This window comes from Leptosomus discolor, chromosome 2, assembly GCF_034619465.1.
Source record: "Leptosomus discolor isolate bLepDis1 chromosome 2, bLepDis1.hap2, whole genome shotgun sequence".
Lineage (NCBI taxonomy): Eukaryota > Metazoa > Chordata > Aves > Leptosomiformes > Leptosomidae > Leptosomus > Leptosomus discolor.
In genome coordinates, this window is record NC_141392.1 from 101383634 (window position 1) to 101409890 (window position 26257).

General features: G+C 45.3%; 1 protein-coding gene across 1 annotated transcript in view; it reads right to left on the reverse strand.

Annotated features, from left to right (window-relative positions):
• Positions 1 to 22952: 22952 nt before the first annotated feature.
• Positions 22953 to 26257, reverse strand: part of AGPAT5 (1-acylglycerol-3-phosphate O-acyltransferase 5) — a 58275-nt gene continuing 54970 nt past the window's right edge. Inside the window, exon 8 of the mRNA XM_086461526.1 lies at positions 22953 to 25697. Within this exon, the coding sequence (XP_086317652.1) occupies positions 25472 to 25697 (226 nt within the window). The 3' untranslated portion in view covers positions 22953 to 25471. The remainder of the gene's footprint in view (positions 25698 to 26257) is intronic.

Here is a 26257-nt window from a genome sequence, read left to right on the forward strand (position 1 = left end):
GGGCAGAGTTTTAATCAAATGACTCACGATATGGCCTTCAGCAAAATACGTGACCTTGTAATTCTGCCATCTTAGCTGTAACAGTGGGTAAAAATAGAGGCTCAGTGTAGTGTTCAGGCAGAGATACAGATGTGCCTGTTTCAGCTGCGTTCATGGTCTGAAGTTTTTTCCCTCAGCTTTGTAACAGATGCCACAGGAAGACAGAAGATCTCCTTTCAGCTACTCCAGAGAAGCTCAAATCAATGTTGACGCGTATTCTTCTTTGAACAAGAACTATTAAAACTGTCAGATGGAGGTCAGTCCTCTGCTCAGTCTGATTCATCTGTGAGTGATCAAATTTGTTGGTCATGTGGTGATCAGGTGTCAGGGAGACCAGGCACAAGGGGGATGAAGACACACATTTTGAATGGTGAGTTCAAATCAGATGTGTTCCTGGTGCAATTTGCCCAGCCAGGCAGAGCTGGGAGACTATCAGGGCTGCACAGTTTGGGATGCTGGAGCACAAAGAATGTTCTTTAATTGGTACATGAAGCGCATCAGATTTCCCAGTGGCTTGGCCATCGTCCCATGTCATTGTTTAAGATGTCACAGACCTTGTTTTAAATCAAGGGTAGATCTGTAGTACTTAGCTAGCTCTGCTCTAGTTCCGAGCAGCCTGCTCTGCTGCTGCTTCCTGCAGCTCTCACTACGTGTGCTAGTCCTTATGGCTGTCCCAGACCATGGCCTCAGAACTCCACCTGGAAAGCTCTGGGCTCTCAGCAGGGGGTAAAAGCATTCATCTGAGATTCTTTTGGGTGGAAGGTGCCATACAGAAGTATCAAGAAGAGCCACCTATCCTGTTTCTGTATATTTCAGGCCGTAAAAAAGAAACAGGACTGGCTCACTTTTTACCAAATTTCGAGCCATCCCTTTTATTTTAGTCCCATATTACACATCTACCAGACTGTCCTTCAGAAACAGGAGGAAGAAAACCTGGTAGGATTTGACTGCTTACCTGATCAGTTGTCATACCTTAAAACCCTGTTGTGATGGCAAAGCGCAGGGAGTCAAAGTGTCCTTGGCTCTTAGTCTACAGACTTGGCAGAACTGCATTTTATGACGATTGTTCAGTCATAGGGAAAACGTAATAAATGTATCTCGTGTCTTTAATCTTTACTATCTCAGGACAGGAAGAAGTGGACAAGTTAGATGCTTTACAGCCTTTGGTAAATCAATTGATCGATGTATTTTCAGGTGTTTATGCAGAACAGGTTGACTAAGCCTCTTGTGCTTCAGAGAGAAAGTATCCTTGAGCTAACATTTCACTGATCCTGTGAAGATTAAAATAGGAGAAAATAACATACAAACAGCACTGCAAATCATTGACATTATTTAATAAGAGAAGAGCACTAGGTTGGCTCAAAACCAGCCTGGAAAGGCACTTTGTTGAAGTTATCAAGGTGACCACATAGCCAGATATAAATTCTGGCCTCATTTTTTATAACTTATGTACGTGTATGAATTTGTTTCTCTTCTATTTGACATTGCACATTCAGTGGATTTTTTTTCTTTTTCTATTTTGTTTGATTTGAGCACAACAGTTTGGAGTTGGATCATTATTCCTTAAGTTCTGCAGCAGTTAAGAAGAAAATGTAGAAACAATTTCAATTTCCACGACTCTAGAAGAGAAAAAGCTTTGAAGGTGCCAGGAACTCAACACTCAACTTTTAGTGGAAGTTGCATGCTTTTGAACATCTCCATAATAAATAATTACCATATGGATGATTTTCCATCTCCTTAAAGATTTGCATCATACCCTGCTCGATTCTCCCTGCAGTGCCTAGCCATTCCTATTACATAACATTTTCTTAACATAAACAAGGACCAATCAATGTAAGTCCAGATATTTTTCTCACCAGAATATGTTCCTATAAAACAAAAATTAATTTAGTCAGTTGTCCTTGGTACAGTGTCAGGCCTCTGATGGGTTAATGAAAACATTCTGTTTTTTTTTTTATTCTTAACAAGAACTTTATGTTTGTCTCAGCCCATAGCATAACATGAACAAACAAAGAGGCTCATTTTATATCTCTGAAGGACCATCAGGCTTTCACTGGAATACATTGCAAACAGTGCCATAAACTGTTAGGAATGGGTGAACAACAGTTTTTTCCTGGGATATTTGCTGCCTCTGGCAAATAAAGAATTGTTCCCCTCATAACAGATAGTCGTATTGCTGGTTATCTGTATCCTCTTCCTGCCAGCCAGTGCCCTGGCAGAGGTGGTGGCTACTGAGCCCGTACCGCTGCTAAGGCTGCCCTACTTTGTGCTCTGAACAATTATTTCAGGCGCTAGTGCATGTGTGTTTCCAAAAACATCTGGCCTGTGAAGTGTGCCTGCTGACACAGAGGCATGCTTTTACTACCCTGTTCAGGTCGTCATCCTGCCTTGCTGCCTGTTTGCCAGCCCTGACTCTGCCAGCTTCTTAGGCTTCTTCAACCAGTGCTACAAAACACAAAGCTCACTAATAATTGTTTAGTATTTAGAGTTAGTTTTAAACACAGGAAAATAGATTCTATTGCTGTGACCTGGTCAGGAATTCTGGTTGCAACTTGTGCTTCCAAGTGTGCTTCACTGCTTTGGATATTTTCTAGTAAGAAATTATTTGACCTTTGTCCTATCTGTCAGTGATGAATCTCTGTCCTAATCTAAGATTCTGGTGCCCCATTCATCTACCCTGTTTTTCTGCTAACAAGAACAGCACTGTTTTTTCCCTACTCATCCACAAAGAAAAAAAGCAAAGGACCTTCTCATTAGCAAATTTTAATCTGAGAGCATCCTTTCAATGTGGAAAATTTCAAAGGAAAAAAGAAAAATTAAGGAACCTCTAAAGGAGTGTTTTCTAATGATGTGTTTTTCAATTGGAGTTTGGATTAACAGAATGGGAGAAGGAACCTCCTTTTGTTGGGCTAATTGGTGTTGTGGAATAGCACGTAAATGTTTTGGAAATACTCACCAGCTATTTTCCTGCACAGCCAAAGAAGGAAAACCCAAGGGAACTGTTGCCTTCCTAATTGTGGAAAAGTGCAGGAGTGCAACTCAAACATGCTTTTTCCATCTTTGTTTTAATTGTGCGTTATACTTTAAACTTATTTCCAAAGTGTGCAAAACAGTAGAGAAATTTGAACTCTAGGTCATGAAAGAAATACACATGGTTATTTGCAGAAAGTGTCCGCGCTGGGTGCTGCTTCAGAGTATCATTTACATTTTTAAATTCCCCATCCTTAGAACAATTCATTCATAGAAAGTCCATTTCATCAAATGTACTTAAAGTTCATAAAATGTTCATTAGATATGTTTAAGAATATAGTGTGAGAAAACCTATTTCTATTGCCAGTGCCATTTTATTCATCTATCTTCTCAGACATGTTTTTGTTGGCATTTTCATCTATGTTTGGCCTCATTTTTAATGAACTTTTAACTGCTAAATAGTGGTTATCTGGGACACAAGAATCAAAAGTAGTGCTAAGAAGAATAGAAAGAAGTACTGCTCAGCATTTTACGCAGTAAGCTGTGGAACAATGAGCTATAATTATATCCTGTTAAAAACAGCAAAATAAGAAATAGGCCAGTTTAGGTTTGAAGTTGGCATCAGTTCAAAAGGTTGAGAGAATGAGAAATTGTGGAAATTCACTGCCTTATTTTTCCCTTCATGCCTCTTCTATGTGAGTTTTTTAGGTTGTATGCGGATGCTCAAATTTATTTGTTCTAGAAGCACCATCTTCCATCCCCTCAAGAATAGTGGCTGGATGAAGCCAACAAGAGAGGCTCAAAAGGATGTCCGTTGTTGTTATTCTAGACACCAGGCAAAACACCTTTCAGCCTAACCTAGTAGTTATGTACAGTTCAAAGAGATGTGAGGAACAAGGAAGCATTAGCATCCTCATTTTACAGGTAGGGAATTAGAAGATGGCAAGTGTATGGCTCATCTCACTGACCTGAGCCACGTGCAAGTTAGGTGGTTAATACTGAACTAGTTGCTTAAGCTCCTTCCTTTGGTGAAGGCAGATAGCCATCAGTGATTTATCCCATCTGTCTTAAAAATCTTTACTAGAGTGGATAGAATGTGTTATCCTTTGATAAGGCTCTTCCTCTGTCTCTCCACTGACTATAAGGGAAGCCAAAGGTGAGAATTCCTCCAGCCAATTAGTCCACTGGTGGTAATGATCAAAATTAGCGTAACTGAAGCCTCAGATCTTCATGAACCAGTCTTGATCAGTTTCAGCAGCAGATTGGCCAACCTCTGCTTATAAAGTTTTCCTAAACCATCAAATACAAATTCTAAGCATTCTTCAGTCCAGAAAGAAACTCTTTGGATGGTTGGGCTCAGCAGATAGTAGCTGATGGTTTGTACTCTTCATGGAGGTCAATAACAAGCAGGACCTGTCCTGCTTGACATCTTTGTCAATGACCTGGAGGAGGTGAGGGAGGGAGGGCATTTTCATCGGGTTTGCAGCTGACAACACAGTGGGGTTAGGGGAATGACTACCTGGTACACTTGAGGGCAGGACTGCCATTCAGAAGGACCTAGACAGGCAGGAGAAATGGGCCAACAGGAACAATATGAGATTCAACAAGAGCAAGTGCAAAGTTGTGCACCTGGGGTGGCAAACATGAGCCAGCACTGTGCCCTTGCAGCAAAGAAGGCTAATGGTATCCTGGGCTGCATTCGGAGGAGTGTTGCCAGCAGGTCAGGGGAGGGGATCCTTGCCCTCTACTCAGCACTGGTGAGGCCACACTGGAGTGCTATGTCCAGTTCTAGGCTCCCCATTACAAGAGAGACATGGACATACTGGAGCAAGTCCAATGAAGGGCCACAAAGATGATGAAGGGACTGGAGCATGTCTCCTGTGAAGAAAAGCTGAGAGCTGGGGCTGCTCAGTCTGGAAAAGAGACGGCTCAGGGGATTTCATCAATGTATATAAATACCCAAAGGGAAGGTATAAAGAAGTTGGAGCCACCACCGTTTCAGTGGTGCCCAGTGACAGGACAAAAGGGAATGCACACAAACTGAAATGCAGGAGTTTTAGCTGAACATCAGAAAACACTCTTTCACTGTGAGGGTGGCCAGTCACTGGCACAGGTTGCCCAGAGAGGTTGTGGAATCTCCATCTTTGGAGATACTCAAGAGCCAGCTGGACATGGTCCTGGGCAACTGCCTGTAGGTCACCCTGCTTGAGCAGGGAGGTTGGACCTCCAGAGGTCCCTTTGAACCTTAAACACTCTGTGATTCTGTGAATTAGCAATATTAGTAAATATTAAATGTAATTAAAATGTTAGGACTATTCATGTTAAACTGTTGAACCTGCCTGGAGGTTCAACAATGCACCTAAGAAAGAAGGGGAACCACTCTCTGTTTAAAGGGAGTTTTTAACCATGCTTTTTGACATGACCAATATCGCAGTGCTCTACGTAACCTAGTCTTTTGTAAAGATTGTCTTGCACTGTATTTGGATGCTTCTTGAGGTACACGTGGGTGAAATCATAGCTGCCATCCACCAATGTCTCAGCAGGGCAGAATACTCCTAAGCAATCACCTTAGATGACTAGATGGCCACCTTATCTTCAAAGACAAGTGTCGTGTTTATACGACCATATCTTCCTCTCCAGCACGCTGGGCACACGCTGCTCTCACTATCTATGTATTGTCACCAACTTCCGTATTTGGAGCTTTGTCTCTGTTCAGCTTTGATGCATTTATCTGGGCGGATGCCCTTAGCTGAGCTCGCAAACACAGCTGTTACCAGACAACATGAATTTTACCCCCAGGGCGAAAACAGACGTGTTTGGTCTGTCGGTAACAGGTCTCCAGCTGTGGACTCCTCGGTTTACACCTGTCCCTGACTGCTGCTCTGTGCTTCTGCGCAGCAGGTCTGTGCTGCAAACACCTTCCCTAGCCATTGCAATGGTACCCAAGCCATGAGTGCAGTGTTGCTCATTTATCTTTCTTATTACATGAGGCTTTCAACCTCAGTACATAGAGTTATCACACCTGGTTGCTTCTAAAACTCAGGTTTACATGGGTACCGCTTTATTACGCTGCAATCCGTACAGCAGATATAGCCCCAGGTGTACCTGCAGCATGCCTGTACTGCTGGCCAGGGTGAGTGTTCTGCAACAGCAGTGAGACTGCTTTGCAGTTGGAAGAGTATATGGCAATGCTGGCTTATCCAGAATAACTAGATAGGAAGACAAAAGATACTATTTATTGCTATTTATTAACAGAATGAGTCCCTAAACCATTGCAGTTTTCCATTGTCCATTGTGTAAGGCTCTCCATTGCCAGTTAACCTTTTAATTTTATTCTTCCCTAAACAGAAAGGGTCAGGAGGATGAGAGAAAAATTAACTTTTATCTCAGGCTTTACCCCAAAGCAGTGTTACCATGTAAAATAAATACCTTGGATACTAAGACATAGAGATTCAGGTCCAGACGAAAAGAAGATATGGGCAAGATTTAGATGTGTCTCTGCAAAGCTACAGCTTTGAAAATTACTCTTTCTCCGCCCCTAAACTTGGAAGGTTCAACAGGATTGTAGCTTTATTAATTTCAAAGCATTACCTGTATATAGGCAGATATGCATGTATGTACCTACGAACACACATACACAAACGCAGACATACGTATATATAGCAAAAGATACATATGCAAAGACTTGACAATCTTGGGCAGCATCACATTTGGTTCACAAGGAGTGGGAGCAGAAAGTGAGAGTCCCTTCCACATCAGCTCCAGTGTGGTGTCACGGCGTTCCCTGGCATGGAGCGAGCTTCTTGCAGCAAAGAGAAGGAGCTTCTTTTTCCTTGAGAAACTCCTTCTGTGTTTTTCACAGACGCATTAAGGTTAGTTGGCATTCGTGTATTCGATGTGAAATATACCCCCATAAAGAAAATTTGTTTAAAAGCAAAGCTTCATCCTTCCACAGTTTTCAATTTTTAAGCTGTAAAATATATTTGGCCTATGTGAGAAGGCAAGCTGATGGCAGTCTGACAAGACAATGTATAGACAAAGAGGGAAGAGGAGAGTTAAAATGCTGTTTTTCTGTGTGTTTGACCCCATGCTGAACTGTAACATTTTGTTTCTTGCTTGAATCTTTGCTTGGTATCTCACTTGTTATTGTAACTTTGCCTAAATTTTCTCTCTCTTTTCTTTCTTTACGCTATTTCTTCATATAAATACAAAAAGCACAGCAGTAAGCATTAAAAACAGCGAGATCAGAATGACTTCAGTTGGCTTACAGCAGGGATGAATTTTCTCCCTTGCCATAGGCCAAGCAAAGGAGAGAGAAGATGAGAGGACTGGATTTCTTTAACGTAATCAGATGCAGACTTCTCACATTCATGCAGCTTTTAAATAATCAAGGCCACAGTGTTTATCTAGCCACTCTTTCTCACTGTTGGTCTCATGACTGATGCTTTGGTTTTCTTGAGACATGCTTTCTGTCACATTGAAATGATTGAGAGATGGTTTTCTTGGTGCAATCCATTGGTTAATAAATCAATACTAGAGGCACAGCTCTCCATGGATTTACATGTTGCTTTGGAAAGCAGAAATGAAACTTTACAAAAATGGCACAGTAGCATTATAAACCTACCTGGCAGAAGTAGTTTCCAAGCTTGAAATGAACAACAGCAGCAAATTAGGCCCTGAAGTTTAATGACCTGAGTAGGCGAGGGAGAGCGAGCGCCCTTTGTATGCAAGCCAGGAACCGGTTGCCTTGACAGTCAGTGAACGTCAGATCAAAAGGCTGTTTGAAAACTCTGGCTTTTAGAAGCAAAGATGGGAAACAACATCTTTCTTTTCTAGCTCTGGAGCTGGGAGATAGAGGAAACAATAGCTATTGTATAGATAGAGAGTTATGTGAATTCTCCCTGCTACCTCTGTGCACCTGATCAAACAGCCGGCGGTTGAAAGGCTGATGTACCATCAGGCTTCCTGCCTGATACGAGCGTGATAAAAATTGTTGCAGCTGAAACATCTAAGAGCACAAAGCTTAGAAAAAAACAGATCCAGGGAGGAAAGCAAGGTAACACAAAAGGAGTCCTAAGTTGGGACCCTGTCATTCTGGCCTGCACAGGCTTCAGGGGAACACCAAGGGGAGGAGAGAAAATGGCTTTTCTCCAAATATGCTTTGGATGGGCTGTACACAAGCACTAAAGAAGACACACTTCCAACCCCACCTTTTCTTTAATATAATCTTATCCCACTACACTAGTACATCAACCCCATGTACCTCTCTCCTACTAACAACCCCGTCTCAGTCCAAGATCCTACTCTCCTACCTGCTACTCTGGGATCCCTAACATAGCCCAACCGCCCTCCCTCACTTCAGCAGCTAGGATCCCTTTTCTCATCTCTCTCCACCCTTATTTTTCCCACATCAGTCCATGTTTCCTCATTTTTCTGCCTCATATCTTCTCCTCAGCCAGACCCAGGGCACAGCTGCAATGTCGGTGGCCTCCTGCCGCAGGAGCAGGGTGGAGAACACAGGTCTGTCAACTGTTGGCCTGCTTGGAGGGGCTCACCAAGCAACTCAGCAGCTCAACACAGGCGTTGCCACCAGAGCGGTACGCTAAACCCTAGCACCCCATGAACCAGCCTTGGAGATACTAAAAACCTGACTGGACAGGGTCCTGGGAAACCTGCAGTAGGTGACCCTGGGCTTGGACTAGACCATCTCTTGAGGTCCTATCCCACCTCAACCTTTCTGCGAGTACATAAGCACTGAGCTCCATGATGAGAGAGGCCAGAGGATGGAAATTAAACTAACTGCCCTGTTCACAGTCAGGAAGGTGGAGTTTGAACTACATCACCGAGTGCTGGTTTTTAACCACTCGAGCACACTTGCTGCCTAAACGAAGCCTCTGTGCAAACCTTGGTATATTACCTTCCCTGAGGCACTTGGCCAAGGGCAGTCTTCAGCGACCTAGGCTGCTGAGGAGCAGGAGCGAGATGCAGGGCAACTGCCGGCTGGGGCATGAGAAGTCACGTGAACTGATGAAGGGATGGGAAATGGTGAGGAATGCTTGGGGACAGGTGAAAAGCTGGAAGCAAAATTGCAGTTCAGCCAGCACGTACAATCCTGACAGCTCTGGACAACGAAATGTAAGTCGATACTGTGATTCCAGGGCAGTGTGGGAAAGCCATGTTACTGTCTGCGTTCATTAGGAAAATTAACTCTTAAACATTCCTGCTGTGAAAAATATAGCCATTGTAAAGTGCAAAGGAGCAATTTATTTCAGTAAAAGAGCTGGCAATTCTATTTCAGGGATGGTATATTTGTGTCCCCATTATAATCTACTCTAGGTAAAATAGATAAAATTACAGCATTTTCACTGGGAATGTTGTCAAGACAACTTTTAGTGCAGCTATTCTGAGAAACTTGTAATACCAAGCAGTTTAAAAAGACATGATTTAATATACTTCTACATTGTATCCATTTCCTCAGGGCCTTTAGCCAGTCACAGAGGCTTTACAGCGATTTCAACGTGGACAGCAATTCTGATGGTGTGTTAGTAGCGATGCGAAGTGCAGTGTGCAATCCCTGCTAGTTCCTGTCACCGCTGGGGAGGGCTGTGCTCTGCATTTGCAATGCTCCGAGGCGGACGGAGATCCACGGGATGGCCAGCATCCATTGGGCTGAGCTGGGGCGCCAAAGGGCATTCAGCAGGTCGGCTTTGCAAAGTCAGCCTTACAGGGCCTGCCTACCTGTTCACGGTGTTCTTCTGCCTTTGGTTTTCTTTTGATTTTTAAATCACTACGTTGGAGAGAGCATTTGAACACTTCAAAATTGTTCTTCAGCTGGAGCCAAAAAAGAACAGCCGAACACTGCAGAAACAGTGAAGGGCTATGTTTATCCTGGTGCCTGGGGATGTTGAAAGGGCTTTGAATGACAGAAGGAGTTTTGAAGACATCTAATGGGATTTATACAGGACGAGCATGTTTCAGATATTAAATCATTGTGACTCAATAAGGATGGATTAGACACAACTTTTTACGGATGCATACTAATAAACTGCTGTTTGGAAGCATTACCCTATTTGCAGTCACGCTGCTAGGAGCACTACCAGCCCTGCGAGCTCGGTCATCAGGAAGGTGACTGAAATAACTGACAGCCTGGTGCAGATAATCACTATTATTTGGTCTGGTCCTTTCATTAAGGATTAATGAAAGGAATTAAGCTGCTGTCCTGCTGACCCAAGTGCAAGCCAGGGAATAAACTAAGGCAATGTAAGGTGCTGTGGTGCTGTGAGACTGCCTCACGCTCGGGACTGGACGCATAGTGCTGTTTTCATAAATAGAAATTGGCTCCCTAATCTCGATACTTCTCTGTTTTTAACAAACTGCATCAGCAGATGCTTTGAACAAAAGGACAGATGTTCGTTGTGCTTCATAGCCCAGAGACAGATAACGTGGAAAAAACGAAGATCGCTCCATCATTGGCCACTGGGGAAAAAGGCAGTACGAATGCAAGTTGTATAACATGAATTTCCCTGGACATCTGTAGCCCCAAATTCACTTCTAGTACCTAATGTGGGACTCTGGCTAGCGAAGGAATACATTGCTTTTCCGTAAGGATGCTAGGAAGTCGTGCAGGTGACCTGACCCTTTGTTTGCTTGGCTCTGAAAAGCAGGAGTTTGTGGTGTGCCCAGCCTGCACGTCGCAGTCATGCCACCAGGTCTCCTGCTGCTTCTGGGTCCAGCAAAGCCATACACCTGGCAGAGATTTCCCTTTGCACACAGGAGCATCTAGTTTAAGGATTATCGTAAGCTTTCTCTTCCTCATTTTGCCACTTTTTACTATCTGGGTCCCGATTGCTTCCAAATTGGATCATCCTCTTATTCTTTCCGGCGCCCCTGAAATCAATGATGTCGCGTGAGTGATGGTGAGACTGTACTTGAGAGGATTAAAGAAGTGCAATGGGGTTTACATGCAAAAATAAAAGAACCAGTCCAAGTAACAGTATGTAAGCCAGGATACAAAAAGCACAAGGCAAAAACAGAGGGGGAAAAGAGTACCCCAAAGTGAAGAGAGGTAAAAGACAGAGGGAAGGGGCAAGATAAAGTAACAGAAGTAGTAAGGATACAAGAAAACAGCACACAAAGAAATACACAGTGTGTCTGGCTAAGAAAGCAGTGATCTAGAAGCCATGAGGAAGGGAACAAAAAGAGGGAAGACACCATGAAGTGAGGAGGATAGAAAGCTTTAGGACAACTGAACAACAGAGAAACAAAGTTGAAAGCTGAGAGTGTGGGAGGCTTTTCCGTAAAAAAAAAAAACAAGTACAGAAAAATGTAATGAACTCATGTGCTGAATTCATCCTGTTCGGGCTCATTTTCTCAGCAGCAGTGATTACCAGCAACGGAGGAGCTCTCAAGGTCATCTCATCTGACTGCCTGCAGAGCAGAGAGCTTCTCAGAGCCCATCATATCTTTTATTTGCTTCCCCTGGCTTTTAATAACTACTGAATATAAACCGAGCTGTTGGCAATATATGTTCTCTGCGAGCAGTAAAAGCCTGTGTTAGATCCTGAAGATAAGGGGTACCTTGTGGAGGCGAGGGAGGGTTGTAGGTTGCAGCAAGTGTGTGAGCAAGGCCAGAAGTTACAACGATTGCCTGTTTCTAGGGAGGCGGTTCCAGTTTGTCTGTCCTTCTGCAGTTCACTTAGGATAGTCCCCGAGGTGCTCTGCAAATAAACCTGGCTCTGTCGTAGTGCCCAGTCCTCTAATGCGAGACTACGCAAGTTCCTCCCTTCTCTTTGGTTTTCTTTGACCGTGGGCTGCACAGATAGAAATATGCACAGCTGCATGTGGTGTGTTCTTGAATACACACCAGGGTGCCTTGGACGTTCTGGCTCTGCTGCAGGTATTTCATTGTATCAGTTTGAGAAACATTATTATAATGTAATAGAATACAGCTCCGCTCTCATCATGCATCCCTCTGCTTGGGAAGTTAAACAACAGAAATGCTTAGGAGATCATTAACGCCGCAGAGCAAATGATCTTGCGTGGGAGGAGAAATAAAACTTCTAACAGTCCAGTGACTCAAAGGTTTAATGCAAGTTTGTTGAAAACTGCATAGGAGCAATTTACTCTGAACCCAGCGGGAACGAGGGGTCACAGCTGAACGCTGTGCAGAGCCCGCGGCCCCAGCCGTCTCGCTGTGCCGAGCTTTCAGCTTGGGTACTGGCGGTAACCTTTGCGGGGTTTTCTTGGTCATCCTGTAAGTGCACCACTGACTGCCCTGAAATGCATTTTAGAAGTGTCCAAAGTAAGGTAGAAGGACATCTAACCGTGGTTTAGATTTTTCCTTCTAAAAGTAGGCACATAATTGCACTTTCTGGGCTTCCTGTTTGCTTGGGCAATAGAAATTTCTGGATCAGAGCATGGCATTTAGCCACATGCTTCACCAGATGCAGTACATCAAACATTGCCTAACAAGACCGATCTTTTGTATGGGAACATTGCTAAATATAACTCAGCTTCTGTCATTCTCCACAGTACAACATGAGTAGCTCCGTATCAGCTGGATATCAAGAAAAAAAAAGAGGCAGAGAAAGCAGACCCTACGAGAGGGCGGATCTCACCCCAGACCCATCCCAAAAAGGGAGGAGGGTGGGATACCCTGTGTGAGGATGTCAAGACGCAGAACACACGCCAAACCATGCACACACCGCAGGTGCTTAGCTGCGGTGCTTTGGCAGCTCAGCTATTGCTTTTGCCAGCCCCCAGGGGGGTGGCATCCCCACGTCAGCCTCTGCGCCCCAGGCCAGGAGCAGAGGACAGTGGGAGGTGACCCCTCTGCTCAGGTGTGGCTGTGCTGCCTACAGCCCTTCCCCCTGGGCTGCAGGGGCTGAGACATCTCCTGTGCTCCAGTGCCGGCAGGGGACAGGGGCCAGCGTCCACCTGTCTCGATGTAGGCAACCCCCAGCATGGGTGTCGGGTGCCTGAGCTGCTCAGGCTGCACTCTCCTTGTAGCCAGCAGACATACAGTCAATATAATGCATCAGGCTAGGCTCCGCTTCATCTCGTCCTGGAATCAATGTCTTAAGTTGTTCAGATGAAGGAAACACTGAACATGGATTTATCTCCCGGGTGACAGTACAGAGAAGTAAAAGAGTCTGGGCTCCTCTGTCTCCTATAAGGGAGTCCAGATCAGCCATAGCTGTGTATATTGTGGATGTCTCAAGTTACCTGAGATGAGTGTGATGCCAAATGCTTTGTCTGCTCAGCTATAGCTCATGTGCCTGCTGATCACCACCCACCAGTTTAAATCAGACACCCTTTTTCTAGCCGGGACAGCCAAGATGTGAGCGAAGGAATGCAGGGAGCTTGGCACAGCATCCACAGGCAAAGCAGTCCACACTAGGGATCCCTCAAAAATGGGAGGAAAAAGTCTTTGGTTTTTTTCTGGAGGAGGTGAAAGTCAGAGCACAGGGATCTATCTTCCTCTCCCTGGTTTTGCTGCAAAGTAGGAGATGGGGGGGGAATAATTATTCCTGTAGGCCATAGGTTAGTCAATACACAGAACCTGAGGTCCAGCTGACTAGGCTCTGTGTGGGTAAACCACATGTAAACCACCCAGCTTGTGAGGTGAGCACTTGTTTAGATGCTTTGTTTTCCAAGGGCGCTTAGTAAGCATCACTGGGGTTGCATTGCCTTATTCATCAGCTCCCGCCCCACTAGTTCAGATTGCAGCTTGCTAACCCCTGCACCATGCACACCCGAGACATCTTCTGATTTATTATCAGTCTGGGAAGAATCTCAAATGTAGAAATTAGTCCACTGTGCATTAAATGAGTTTCCTACATAAAACATGGTGCATTAAGGCTCATCACTGTGTCACCGCTTTCTGAAAGCAGCTAAAACGGAGCTCAAAACTGCTTCACATATTTTCAGTAGGAAATCATAAATCTTCCCCGTCATTTTGGCAGCCCTCTTCTTCCTCTGCCCTACCATGAAATTCTGTTTTCTAAACCAATTTCCATCACTTCTTTGACTGTGAACCTGACTTGCTACCGTTGCTGGTTTCATGTGTTTTACCATCCCACAGGAAAAGGAGGACGGAGGTGGGTATTGACCTCCCTCCCTCCGTAGAGCACCGATGCCCGTGTTGGAGGAGAAGCACCGTGTCTTGCAGGACCCCTCGGGACTGAGGGCTCTGACTACAGCTCTGTGGGCCCGGCGGGCGCGGAGGAGCGCAGGTCTGTCGGACAGACCTTGTGGGGCCCGCCCGGGGCCGGGCACCCGCCGCACGTCGCCCGTCATCGCCGGGGAACGAACCCGGAGGCGCCTCCCTCACCGCTGGCCAGTGCTCGTGAGTGAGTTCCCCCCCCCGTGCCGGGGGTGACCAGGGAGGGGCAGCACCGGCTGGAAGACGTGCGGGTCACCTCGCGGCCCCCTCCCCTTGCCGCGGGCGGGTCGGCGGGACCGGCGCGGAGCTGGCGCCTTCGGCTTCGCCACGAGATGGCGGCAAAGGCCGGGCGGGCGGGGCCGGGCCGGGCCGCGCGCCCTTCCCGCCGCAGCGCCGGCGGTGCGCCCGGCGGCCCGGCTGCTCTCTTGCGGCCTCCTTTGCCCTTTTGGGTTGTCGCTCCTGCCCCGGGTGTTCAGACTCCCCCCCCCATGCTCACCCCTTGCTGCCAGCGCTGCCGCTCCCCTGCCCCTGGAGCTGGGGGCTGGCGGCAGCGGCCCCTTCGCGCCCCGTTTCGCACGCAGGCTGCCTCACGCCGCGCAGGGAAGACAAGATGGCAGCTCCCACCGGTGGCTGCACCTGGGGTTTGCTGGGGGCAAAGGAGTGTTATCTGCAAAGGGCAGGCAAGGGGAGTCCATCTCACAGCCGGGGCTCCCCGGCGCTCCGGCACGGGACTGCTCAGGGCATGTCTGCCGTACAGAAAGCGCCTTCTTAATAAACACGCGTTGGCTACCCCGGAGCAGCCACCGCCTCACAAAGCTGTGCAGGCAAGGCAACTCGGGTTGGAAGCGTTGCTACAAAGAAAGATCTAGGGCTAACTTTTTCACTGCAGTGAGAAACAGTATGTCCCCTCTGCGTTTGCAGTTTTAATGTGGAAAACCATGGAAGAATGGAAAGAAAAAAACACTAGTCCTTATGCCCGGACACACACACGTGCAGCCCCCCGTATGCCGGCGTGCCCTGCTGCGGGCGCGTGGGGTGCACGCTGGCCGGTGTCCCATGGGCAGACGCCACGAGCTGCGCTGCCGCAGTGCCAGAGCGTGCTCGGCCTCGCCACGGGCCTGCTGCTGGGTAACGACTACCCCTTGCAACTCTAACCCCGTGGCTTGTAAACTGTCTGCCAGCCCCTTCTGCGTAGCTTGATGTAGGAGCTTCACCCACCTAAGAATTTGGTGTGAACTGTTTCAAAAAGCCCAGATCACTGCAGAGGTCCAGGGGACAGAGAGTAGGATCAGACAGGGCATCTGGCCCCAGGTTCCTGACTCCAGAGGAGGCTGGGCTTGTAGGGATGGGGTGTCACCCACTGGTGACTGTGGGTGGCTTGCTGAGAGGGCAGGTGAGTATGAGTTGATGTGCACAGGGAAAAGTAGCTGGTACCCTAGTGCTCATCGCTGCGGTGATGACTTCAGAGGTGACACAAAGGCAAGAGTCCCACATCAGAGGAAAGGAGGGAGGGAGCCATGCAGGGCTGTGCTAGCCAAGCGCCTCGGGGGCGGATATCAGCAAGGGGAGGCTTGTGTCAGGCAACCTGTAAGACAGCATCCACACCATATGTGTCAGCTGGGCCCCAATTCTGGGGTTTAATCCAAGATGCTGGCTGAGCTGCTGCTGTTGTGAACAAATTAGGTCCTAACAAACACTGGACAAGCCTCTTGGCTCGTACTTGCTGCCTCCTGACCGAGACCTCTGCTGTTTGCATGAAGCTGCTCCTTGGCTCTGCTCCTGTGCAAACTCAACAGAGTCACTTCGATGGCAGGTGGTGTAAGAGGACCTCTTTGGTCCAGAAAAGAGAAGGACATGAGACTTGGCAGAGCGCTGGGGTCTTACAGCCCTGCCTCTCACAACCGACTCGCACAGCATAAAGATGCAAACTCCATCTGCTCTGGCAGGCCAGTCTCTTCTGTCAGGGGCTATGAAGGATGCTGAAACCCCAAAAAGGAGCCCCATGAGCCTGAATACATGAGCTACGTGCTGTTGCTGAACACGTAGTACTGGCATACTGTATGACTGAGGAACTGTGTGCTGCAGGGACTGCTCGGTGACAGAAATCTTTTTACTTTTTAATTAAGGGCTGCGTTCTTCCCCCAGCCTTAAGTCTCATGTTTCTAATGCATTTTATGATCAAACTATCAAACTCCTTCCAGGCGGAAGTTAGTAATATCAGCCAGCCAGCTTGATTATAGCAACACTGATCTCACCTGGGTGGCAGGACCGATTCTGAGCACTTTAGAGATGCATTAGTGCTGGACAACAAAGGTATACTCTGGAACAGCTGTTAGAAATTAATACTCAGTGAACAAAATACAGTATTTGCTTACACGAGGAAGCAAAACACTTAAGATATTCTGTACATGACTTAACTACTCTCTGCTTCAGCCCTTTGGTTTAGTTAAAACTTTCTAACCTTGTTTGTATAGCCAAGCTGTCTTGGCACGTTACTGGGTTTGGCTCGAGTAGCCAAACTTTGTTACACAGAAACCAGAATCTGAGATACATGCAGCCATAAAATGAATTCACTGAGGACACCCAGTTAAACACAAGGACTGAGCCAGATCTGGTCCAAACCCCAACCAATCCCACATCAATCCTTGAGTCCAAATTTTCACAGAGTTCAAGGTTGAGGGAGGGAAAGATGCAAGTTACACACATGGCTGGTAGTGCAGCCCATGGTTAGGATGCATCTTATAGTTTCGCTCCTGGGTTTGTTTGCATATACCTTTGCCCAATCAGCAAATATTTATGCCAAAGCTTTCCTTGCCAGATGTGTGTTGAAGGCTGTGTTTTCTTCAAAGTCTTCAGCCAAAACAGTTCCACATTTCTGAGAGCATCCTTTTTCCTTAGCCTAATCATAGCCAGCTTGAAGACAAACAAAAGCCCACATCCCCCTCCCAATACTCTGGCAATCTTCTTCGAAAAGATGTGGTGCTTTTTTAATTGGAAGAGGGACTTGGAACTGGACAAAAAAGTAACCTTACTGCTGAGATGGACTTTTTTTCCTAATCTCAGTCTGTCTCAAATTTGGCCAATTCATAAGGCTTTGGAAAAAACCCAAGCCAGCTGTAGTTCACACGTGCTCACCAGAGGCCAGCTAGAGCTTGCAGACTTCATTCTATGGTGAGTTCATGAGCATGGGACATGCTCCAGGGCCCGGAGCAGGACTTCCCTAGCAATTGCAGTTCCTAACTGCTTCAGACCAAAGCAGCTCTCAATCTAGATACTTGGAGTCGAAAGCATTTTTTTAACCTGATTCTTTCCAGGCTCCATGAAGGATGTCAGCAGAACTGCATTCAGAGGAGGTGAGACATGCAAGAGGAGGAGATAGTTTGGAAAAGTAGAATCAGAGCAGACAAAATGAACCCTGGCAGAGAGCTGAGGGGACCCAGAGTGTGTGGAGACTGGGGAGAACTCAGAGGACGGAGAGGAGACTGAGGCATGGCAAAAAGTGGAGTCTGGTAACGGGGAAGCCGCACACAGGGACAGGATGTGAGGGATCTCATTTCAGCCTCTCTTCACACATTATTCTGAGCTCACTTAGGAACAGTCGAGCTCACTCAGAAGGCCTTCCCATACCTTACTGACTGTACGTCAGATAAACCTGGTTATGAAGACAGAATCACACATTTCCTCCTGATACCTGAATGTTACAAAGTAAAGCTCCAAAACTTCACAAAACAAAGTGCTCATTGAACACCCCTGAAATGCAAGGAAGGGCATTACCATTGTATTACAAACAGAAAACCAGAGCCTGGAATTATTTCCTGGTTATTCTCTCCAAGAAGTACATTTGCTCTACCAGGAGACTACTGTATAGTGGTGCATGGATGTACTTTATATGTTCAACTTACTTTCTACAGCAGATGCAAGTCCTAGGTTTGCAATTCTGCAAACTTGGCATAACTACAAACAGGCATCTAAGGAATAAGGGATGCAAAACTTAAAACTGTGTGTGGAAGAATTTGGCCTGAGCTGAGGAAGAAGGGAGAGGTGAGAACCTGCAGCCTGGCAGACCCTTATCCAGTTATTTTACGGTATCATTTGATATCAAAGTTACTCCAAACTTTGAGGGTTTGGGAACATTCCTTCCTTACTAGGATGCCATAAAATTTGGAGAGAGTTTTTATTCTAAAGCTTCGAATTTGTCCCACAAAAAAAAAAAAAAAAAAAAAAAAAAAAAGGACTGCGAAGTCCCTGTTTACTTCAGCTGAGCCTGGTCTGGCCCGCAGGGACGCTGCCTCTGCCACGCACGCTGCGTAAATCCAGCGGTGGTGCCAGGGCCTGCCGCTTGCTCTGAGATTCCCTGTTCCAACAGTCACTTTGTCATCTCACCGTGACCGCAGCTCCGCTGTTTGACTGGAGTTCCCGTTCTGCAGGGCTTGTTCCTGGGCCGCCTAGGTTTGGTCACTGTCACCAGCATTCTTGGTGGTGGTACGTGTCCCCGCTCATACCTTTGCCTTTATACTTGTTGCGCTGCCAAGAACAATTGTTAGTTTTAAACGGGCTGTGAGAGCAGCAGCCAGCTTTCCAAAGGGATGCAGAGGACGAGCTAGCGACAGCAGCCACTTGGCATTTCCAACCCTGCAGTGCAAAGGGGATGTGTTTTAAGTATTGCGACTTCTTGACTCTCTCGTTATCTTGTCACAGAACAGGAATACAATTGACAGTATCAGGATACGTACACACAAGTCTCTTATTTCTGTTTAAACACAGAAAACAATACCATATCCTGTGCTGGCAGGAGCACTATTAGCTATGCAAAATTATTTATTGGCTCTTTGGAATAGCTTTCCTTTTCTGGATAATCAAAACACCATTTCTTCAGTAACCTCTAATTTTCTGTCTTTAAACAGTAGTGTGGATTACATTATTCACCTGTATTTATTTCTGTCTTGTCAGAAAAGCAGGTGGGCCTATGACTGCAATCGAGTCCTGTCTACAAGTGCATGGTTCCAGAAAGAAGTAATTCTGCATTTTAATTTATCCTCCCTGGCTATAAAAAAACCCTCTGTGTGATTTTTAAAAAACGTTTCGACAGTTGTCAGTACGTGTCCATACTAACACAATCCTTTGTGGTCAACAGGAATTTACTAAAGCACCTTGATGTCAAACCAACTTTTTTTATACCTCATGCAACAAGAAGTGAAGACTTCTTAGTTTACAGAAGCCAAAAAATGCTTATAGATTATATAGATTAGAGGTAATTTTTTATAGTCTCTTTATCACGTGAGACTTTAAAAGACTCGAGTGCAAACTATCGTAAAGAAAATGCCGTTTTTTGGACCTGCAATGTTTCTGCTAGAAGTGCAACATTAGACCATAGGAGACGTAAAAGCCAGCTAAACCATAAGTGAAAACCTCAACCAGGGACTGTTATGCATACAGCATGAAAAGTAATTTAACTTAATACCTCCAGTTCAGGTTTCAGCCTTGAGAACTCTGCATATTCTTTTATTCGTGTCTAACAATGTTGTATAGCATTTGATACTTTGTGGGATCATTACAGTGTTAACTCTCCCATCCTGGCCAACTGCAAATTAAATTCTTTCTAGCTCAGTTTCCGCTGTGGTCCCAACACATGAAATAGTCGCGCAGCTGAGTTAGGCCAGGGGCTGGCTGCATCCAGAAATTCAAAACTGCTTTGGCAATTTCAGCCTTTGTGGGTGTCTCTGAAGAGGACGGGGAAGGGCTTGGTGTGGAGAGTGTGGGACCACACCAGGCATAGCAGCAACAACGTCTGCTAGCGCCCATGATATGTCAGGCTCACTCCTAACACGAAGAGCACTTCAAAAATACGGCACTTTACAGCAGAACCCTTCCCCTTTTCATCATTTCATAACCACAGCCTGGAGCCTACAGCTGCCTGCACACTGGTGTGAGCTCATGGACCATCTCTGGTTCCACCTTGTCCCTAGGGTGGCTCAATGTTGGGTGCAGAAATGCCTCAGGGCTGAAGCTGAACGCACACACCCATGTACCCAGCCAAGGCGTTCAGCACTGGTTAAGTCATGCTGGCCCTACGTACCTTGAAATCTCTTCCAGCCTTTGCCAGAGCACCCAAAAGTGGTGAAAAGCGGCACTGGCACACCTCCCTGAGGACGTGGGGTGGTGGGGAAAGTACTGCAGCTCTGGTCTTCCTCAGGCCAGGAGATGTTGAGACCGTTATCTCCTCCTTCCCATTCCAGTGACTGGGCTTTGATGCCCCAAATCAGGCATCATCCTCCCACTTGTTGCCTGTCCATGCTTCAAAGCACCAATGAACCCCAGACCACCTTTTGGAGGGACCCTCTGAGAGAACACCAGGTCTGGATACTTTGCAAACAAGCCAAGTGGGTTTTAGGACCTACCTCTGTCCGAAACCCTTTGTACTGGCAGCCCACGCTGATGCCTGTCTTAGTCTATGGTGGTGGGACTGGGATTTGAGGGGCCCATTTACTGCAGAGGCTTTGTGGGGAGCCTGGCAGCTCAGACCAGCAGCTCCGTCCGCCACTGCATGGCCAGAGGAGCAACAACAACTTCTGCCCTTAAACAGCTGCGTCCTCTGCAGTATCTCTGGGCCAACTGGGCAGACAGGTTGAAATGGCTTTGGTTCAAATTAGTCACACAGGGAACACAAACGGGCACCAAAACGTCCTTTGAAAACTGGGCTCCCACATGAGATGAAAGGGAGGCGGAACGGCTGTGAGATAGTTTGTACAAGCCTAACTAATGAAGTTTTCACACTACAAATATGACCCAGGAACAAGTCATTATTTTTCAGAGCAGCATCTAGTCTTCGTGTTTACTTACGGCCATGCAAACTATCTGTCAGGAAGAGCATGCTCTGGCAGAGGTGGGAGGGAGATCCACCTTGGATGTCCAATCCAGACTTACCAATAACCCCTCTCTCGACAGCAACATCTCCTTCCAGTCCACCAGCAACAGACCCCAGCCTCTCCAGCACTTCCCACGGAATGCCAGTCCTCAAAAGGAGAACGTAGCTGGAAGGAGGTGAGCGTCAGTGGTCTGTCTGTCAGCAGTTCATCCGGCTGAATACAAATAGGGAAATTCTTTGGGTCCAGGAGGAGAACGAAGGAAACCCAAGACTGACACCAGTCTGAAAAGCGACGAGGGACTCCTCGTTAGGAAAATAACAGACCAGTCCGTCCAGGGTAGGGCTGCAGATCTGGGACAGAAAGAGGACAGGTAGGAGAAATACTCACCATGCTGACAGGGAAATTGGGCCCACACGGAAAACAAATCTTCCCTGGAATCAATCAGCTCTGGTCATGCCTGACCGGAGCTGATGTTTCTAATATATTTTTTTTTTATTAGATTATTGCTGCTTTTCCTTCTCTGGACTCGCTCTGTGTTTTGTTTTACTTGCGTGACTTCTGCCATTATACAAACAACGTAACAAATTTTTTTTGTCTTATGCTTGGCAAATTGTGCAACACACTTCACTGGGGCCACAGAGCTCCAAACTGATGAGACAGGCAAGGACATGAAAACGAGGGCAAGAGAAACCCCATCGTGTTCGCTTCAAGCCCTGCCATCAGAGCCGCTCTGCTGAAAAGTGACCTGCAACTGCAGGTTAGGACAAACTGTGGTTTCCGTATTTATAAAGGAAAAGCCTTTATAAAGCAATAGCCAAGATCTTGGACCTATTAACTGGTTTCCTATTGCCTTTCTGGGCATGGTTGAAATTTCTGCCATTAAAAGTGGTTTTTATTTGGAGGTGGTGGTGGGAGAAGTCTCTTTTTTTTATTACACTAGGCCAAAAATCCCAAACCTGCTCCTGGTCCCCTTCATTATCCCAACCTAAACCAGTTACCTCTCTCCCCCAAGGTGAGTATATACATATATACATGCTAAAATGCCAAAATAATCAGGGGCCAATTTGTAAGTACTAAACCCCCCAGTTTTACAGGTATGCTATGTTCTACTAAAAGGAGACTGCAGCAGGCTGGAGCCCCTCACGTGTCCTACTCAGCCATTTCTTCACTGTCACATCACTCAGCGCTTTAGTTTTCTGTCTCGCTTCACTACTTAGGTTTTTCATTAAAGTTAATGCTTCCTTACTAGCCCAGTTCCTTCCACAAAAGTAAACACAAGAATAACATCATGGAACCAGCACGTAGGGGTGGTGCTGCCGACTATAAACGGTTTGCATACAGCTTGTGCATCCAAACAGCACCCCTTGTGCAGAGGGAAATCGCTATTATCAGATGCACTGATACAGCTGGAAAAACACGCTTTTGAACATGCAGGTCCCTCTCAGATTTAACACGTCACACAAATAAGGTGCCACTTCCTACCCCGATACGCTTCATGTATCTGTTTGCAATACCTCCTCCCGCCCCCTGGGTCTGTCCACGCTCTCTGCCAGTGTTGTCAGCGCAACGCCTGTCGCTGCCGAGCCCGGGTCCTGGCCAGAGCTGCGGTACTGCGAACGTTAACGAACGTCATTAACAAGCAACACGTGGTGCAGGTGTTCATGGGTGAAAAGCTGTTGCAATCTGACCGACCTGGCGGTGTGTTGTGCTGGAACAAGCACAAATCGATTCTAACACACTTTTTAGCTGCACGGAAAAAAACAGACAAGTTGTTTTCTTTTCTTTGATTGCCACTCACACAAATCCTTCTGTCAAGGACTTAAAACCACACTCGTAGCCTTTTTGTAAGAAGTTCCCATTAACCAAGTTACAAACATAAAAGTGCAGAAAAAATTGAACAAGCAGACAGGACAGAAAAGTTGAATGAGCATTGGCTCTTCTTATTTTAATGAAGAAATATTTCAAGTTAATATCAGTGCATATTTAGAAATAGCAAGTGATACTCCCAACGCCAAACACATCAGCAAATTACAGTTTCAAAACTTTATAAATTAATGCCAAGAAAAAAAAATAATTAACATAAAGAATAAGGTTCAAAATAAACATCCTGTTTGTTTGTTGTACTGTAACAATTATATTCCTGGTACCTAAACAGCAAGAGAGATCCAGTATTTTGTGGTAATTAGGCTCTCCCAAATAGCAGTTATTTTTCTACAAATGAATTAAGCAGTTTGCATTATTTTTTGATGTATAATTAAATGTTATTCTCTGCTGTTACAAAGAAATTTAGTCATGTCAGAGTAAAATTTCATTCCATGACTGAAAAGTCACACTAAGACAGGACCGCTGCCTTCTGGTTATACCCACTGGAAACAGTCAGCTGAGAATAGGAAGAACTACATGTGAGCATATTTGGCTGTTACATAAAATGGCTTCTTTTTTTCTGGTTTCGCAGCCTCATAACAATACTGTTTTTCAACATTGTTCCCAGTCATTGTTTTTAAAATGGTTCATCAACATATCCTGAATCAATCACCGATATAAATAACTCCAGTGACAAAATCCATTATGGAAGGACACAGAACTGCAAACTGAAAGTTGTACCGAATGATTTTAAGGTGGAACTGTAATTACTCTATAAAATTCTGTAAAAAAATACACCACACAGGAAAAGCACTATCTTCAATTAACTGGCAATGGTGGAATCTGAAAAACTGAGTTGTAACTTTAAGAGACATTTAACTCACAATGGACTCTAATGCAAGACGTATCGTACTGAAGCTAGAGAGATGCACATTTAAAGCTTGCAAGTGAGATATAAAAATATTCTCTAGTTCTTTCATTTTGATACAGGGAGTCCAGTTCCCTAATGGAAGAAGATAAAATACATCCTCTTTCCTGCCCCACCGCTGTACATATAGACTATTCCCCTGGTATCAGGAAATGGCATTTCCCCAACAAAAATACCAGCCATGGGAATCGCAGACTTTCTGGCAGTAAGGGTTTGTGGATTTTGCTATTCAAAGTGTATTTTCAAGCAGGTGAAGTACTGATAGGATACGCATTTCTTTCACTATTAGTCGACCGTGCAAATTGTATACATCAACCCTGTACCTTCAATCCAGCTGCAGTCTGCATCGCCTAGAATGACTGGAGAATCGACTGTGATGCTACAGCACAGAGACGACGGCCAGATTATGAAACATGAGGCTAAGTCAGACTAGTAGGAAAAGGCACATGCTTCGGATTTAGCAGGAACATCTGAAGGTTCCTCGTTACCGTACCCTTACGCTCCTGAAGTCACAGTAATTCTGTGTGTTACCCAAACGGCAGAGTTTGCTTCACAGAATCACAGAACGGTTGGGGTCGGAAGGGACCTCTGGAGATCATCCAGTCCAACCCCCCTGCCAGAGCAGGTTTGCCCAGAGCAGGTTGCACAGGACTGCGTCCAGGAGGAGGGTTTTGAATATCTCCAGGGCAGGAGACTCCACAACCTCTCTGGGCAGCCTTTTCCAGTGCTCTCAGTGCTTCCAGAAAATTGTGAGGTAACAGGAAACTTCTGCTTATGGCACACGTACACATGAAGGGTCTGTGAGCTCAGCTGAAACTCTCGAGGTGCTCGGGACAACGCAGACACAAGGTAGGCTACAGTCTAGTTAGGCCAGAAACAAAAACTTAACATTTCATTATACTGCATACATTCCTTTTATGCACAAATACAGGGTGCGTGAAATAAGCCGTTTGCTCAGTAAAATTTAATGTTTTGTGTATGTAAAATAATCAGCTAATACTGTGATATAATAAAAAATCATGCACTAGATAAACAGAGCTTCTTCCCCATGAACAGTAGTTCTCAGGAACGTTTTATTCTGCTTCAGGTAACATTTCATGATTTGCCAGCTTACATAGTCCCTTTTAAAGAATACAGGATTTAGCTAAAACTGAAAAGCAAAATTAAAAAGGAAAGAAAGAAAAGTTTTGATTTTAGTTGCGATATAGCTGGGATAGACGCAACTGAGCTGCTGCAATGCACCACAGAGTAACGAAAATTCAACATGAATATCAGAAGAATAAATATATACCCTAAATTAATCTCTGTAAATACATTCACAGGTCCACTTAAGACACCCTTATGCATAACTCATACTTCATCGAATCTGCAGATAAAGATGGATGTTAGTTCATGGGGAAAGCAATTTATCCTATGACTCAGTTTATCTGTCATTATTCCAGCAAAAATCAGTAGCAAATTGGAAAAATCTACATTTATTTTCCCCAGACCAACCACACAGAGGCTTAAGTCACAAATTCTATTATTTCCAATGTTCGATCAATAAGGCTTTTATTTACACTTACTATAAAGTCAGGAAAAAGTTTGGTGCAATGTGCAAGAAAAGACTGCACATTTCACTGATTGGAGACTATCATCTGCTTACGGTTTAATGCTAACCCACAGGCAGCCAATTAAAGTCCCATATATCCATGTTTTTACATAAAGTTTCCTTCCAGATTCTGTCAGAAGCATACTAGCAGTCAGGCCACCTAAAAACAGCAAAGATGGCAAAGTTTTCTTGAGGCTTAGCTTGGAATGAACGCTTTTCCCAGGGAACTTATTTCTTCTTTTGGAATCCTTCGCATCGTAAAACTCTATTAGTAACCTACAAGCAGACAAAAGGAGATGGTAGAAGTTATACATTAGCCTAAATAGTTTTAAGCAACTTACTTTCATCCAATGCCTACTTCTAATCACACATTATTTAACAAATTATTTCAACAATATGTACCAGCTCGTCTGTCACAAGTTGAAACAATCAGTATGCCTTAAGAACACGATGCATTCAAAGTAACACCGAGTACTCCGCCTGAACCCTTGTAAGCCGTAAGAGCAGATTTTCCTTGGGGACCAATTTTAACATTGAATATAAAAGTTGAAAAGAATCCTTTTCATTCAGCATTTGGCAGATAATCCCACAGTACTGGGCAACACCGTTGGACAAAATATCACACAGTTAATCACTGAACACCAAAGGAGGGAGAAATAGTATCTTCATCAAATAAACTAATAAATAACGAGGGCTCATGAGACACTAAATATTTTGAAAGCCCAATGTGCAAGAGTAAAATGCTACACTGCTGGTTTAGTAGTATAATTTCTCCTCCTATTTTTGAAAACCAGTATTAAATGGACTTGAAAATTCTGGGGTTTTGTTTTAAGCAT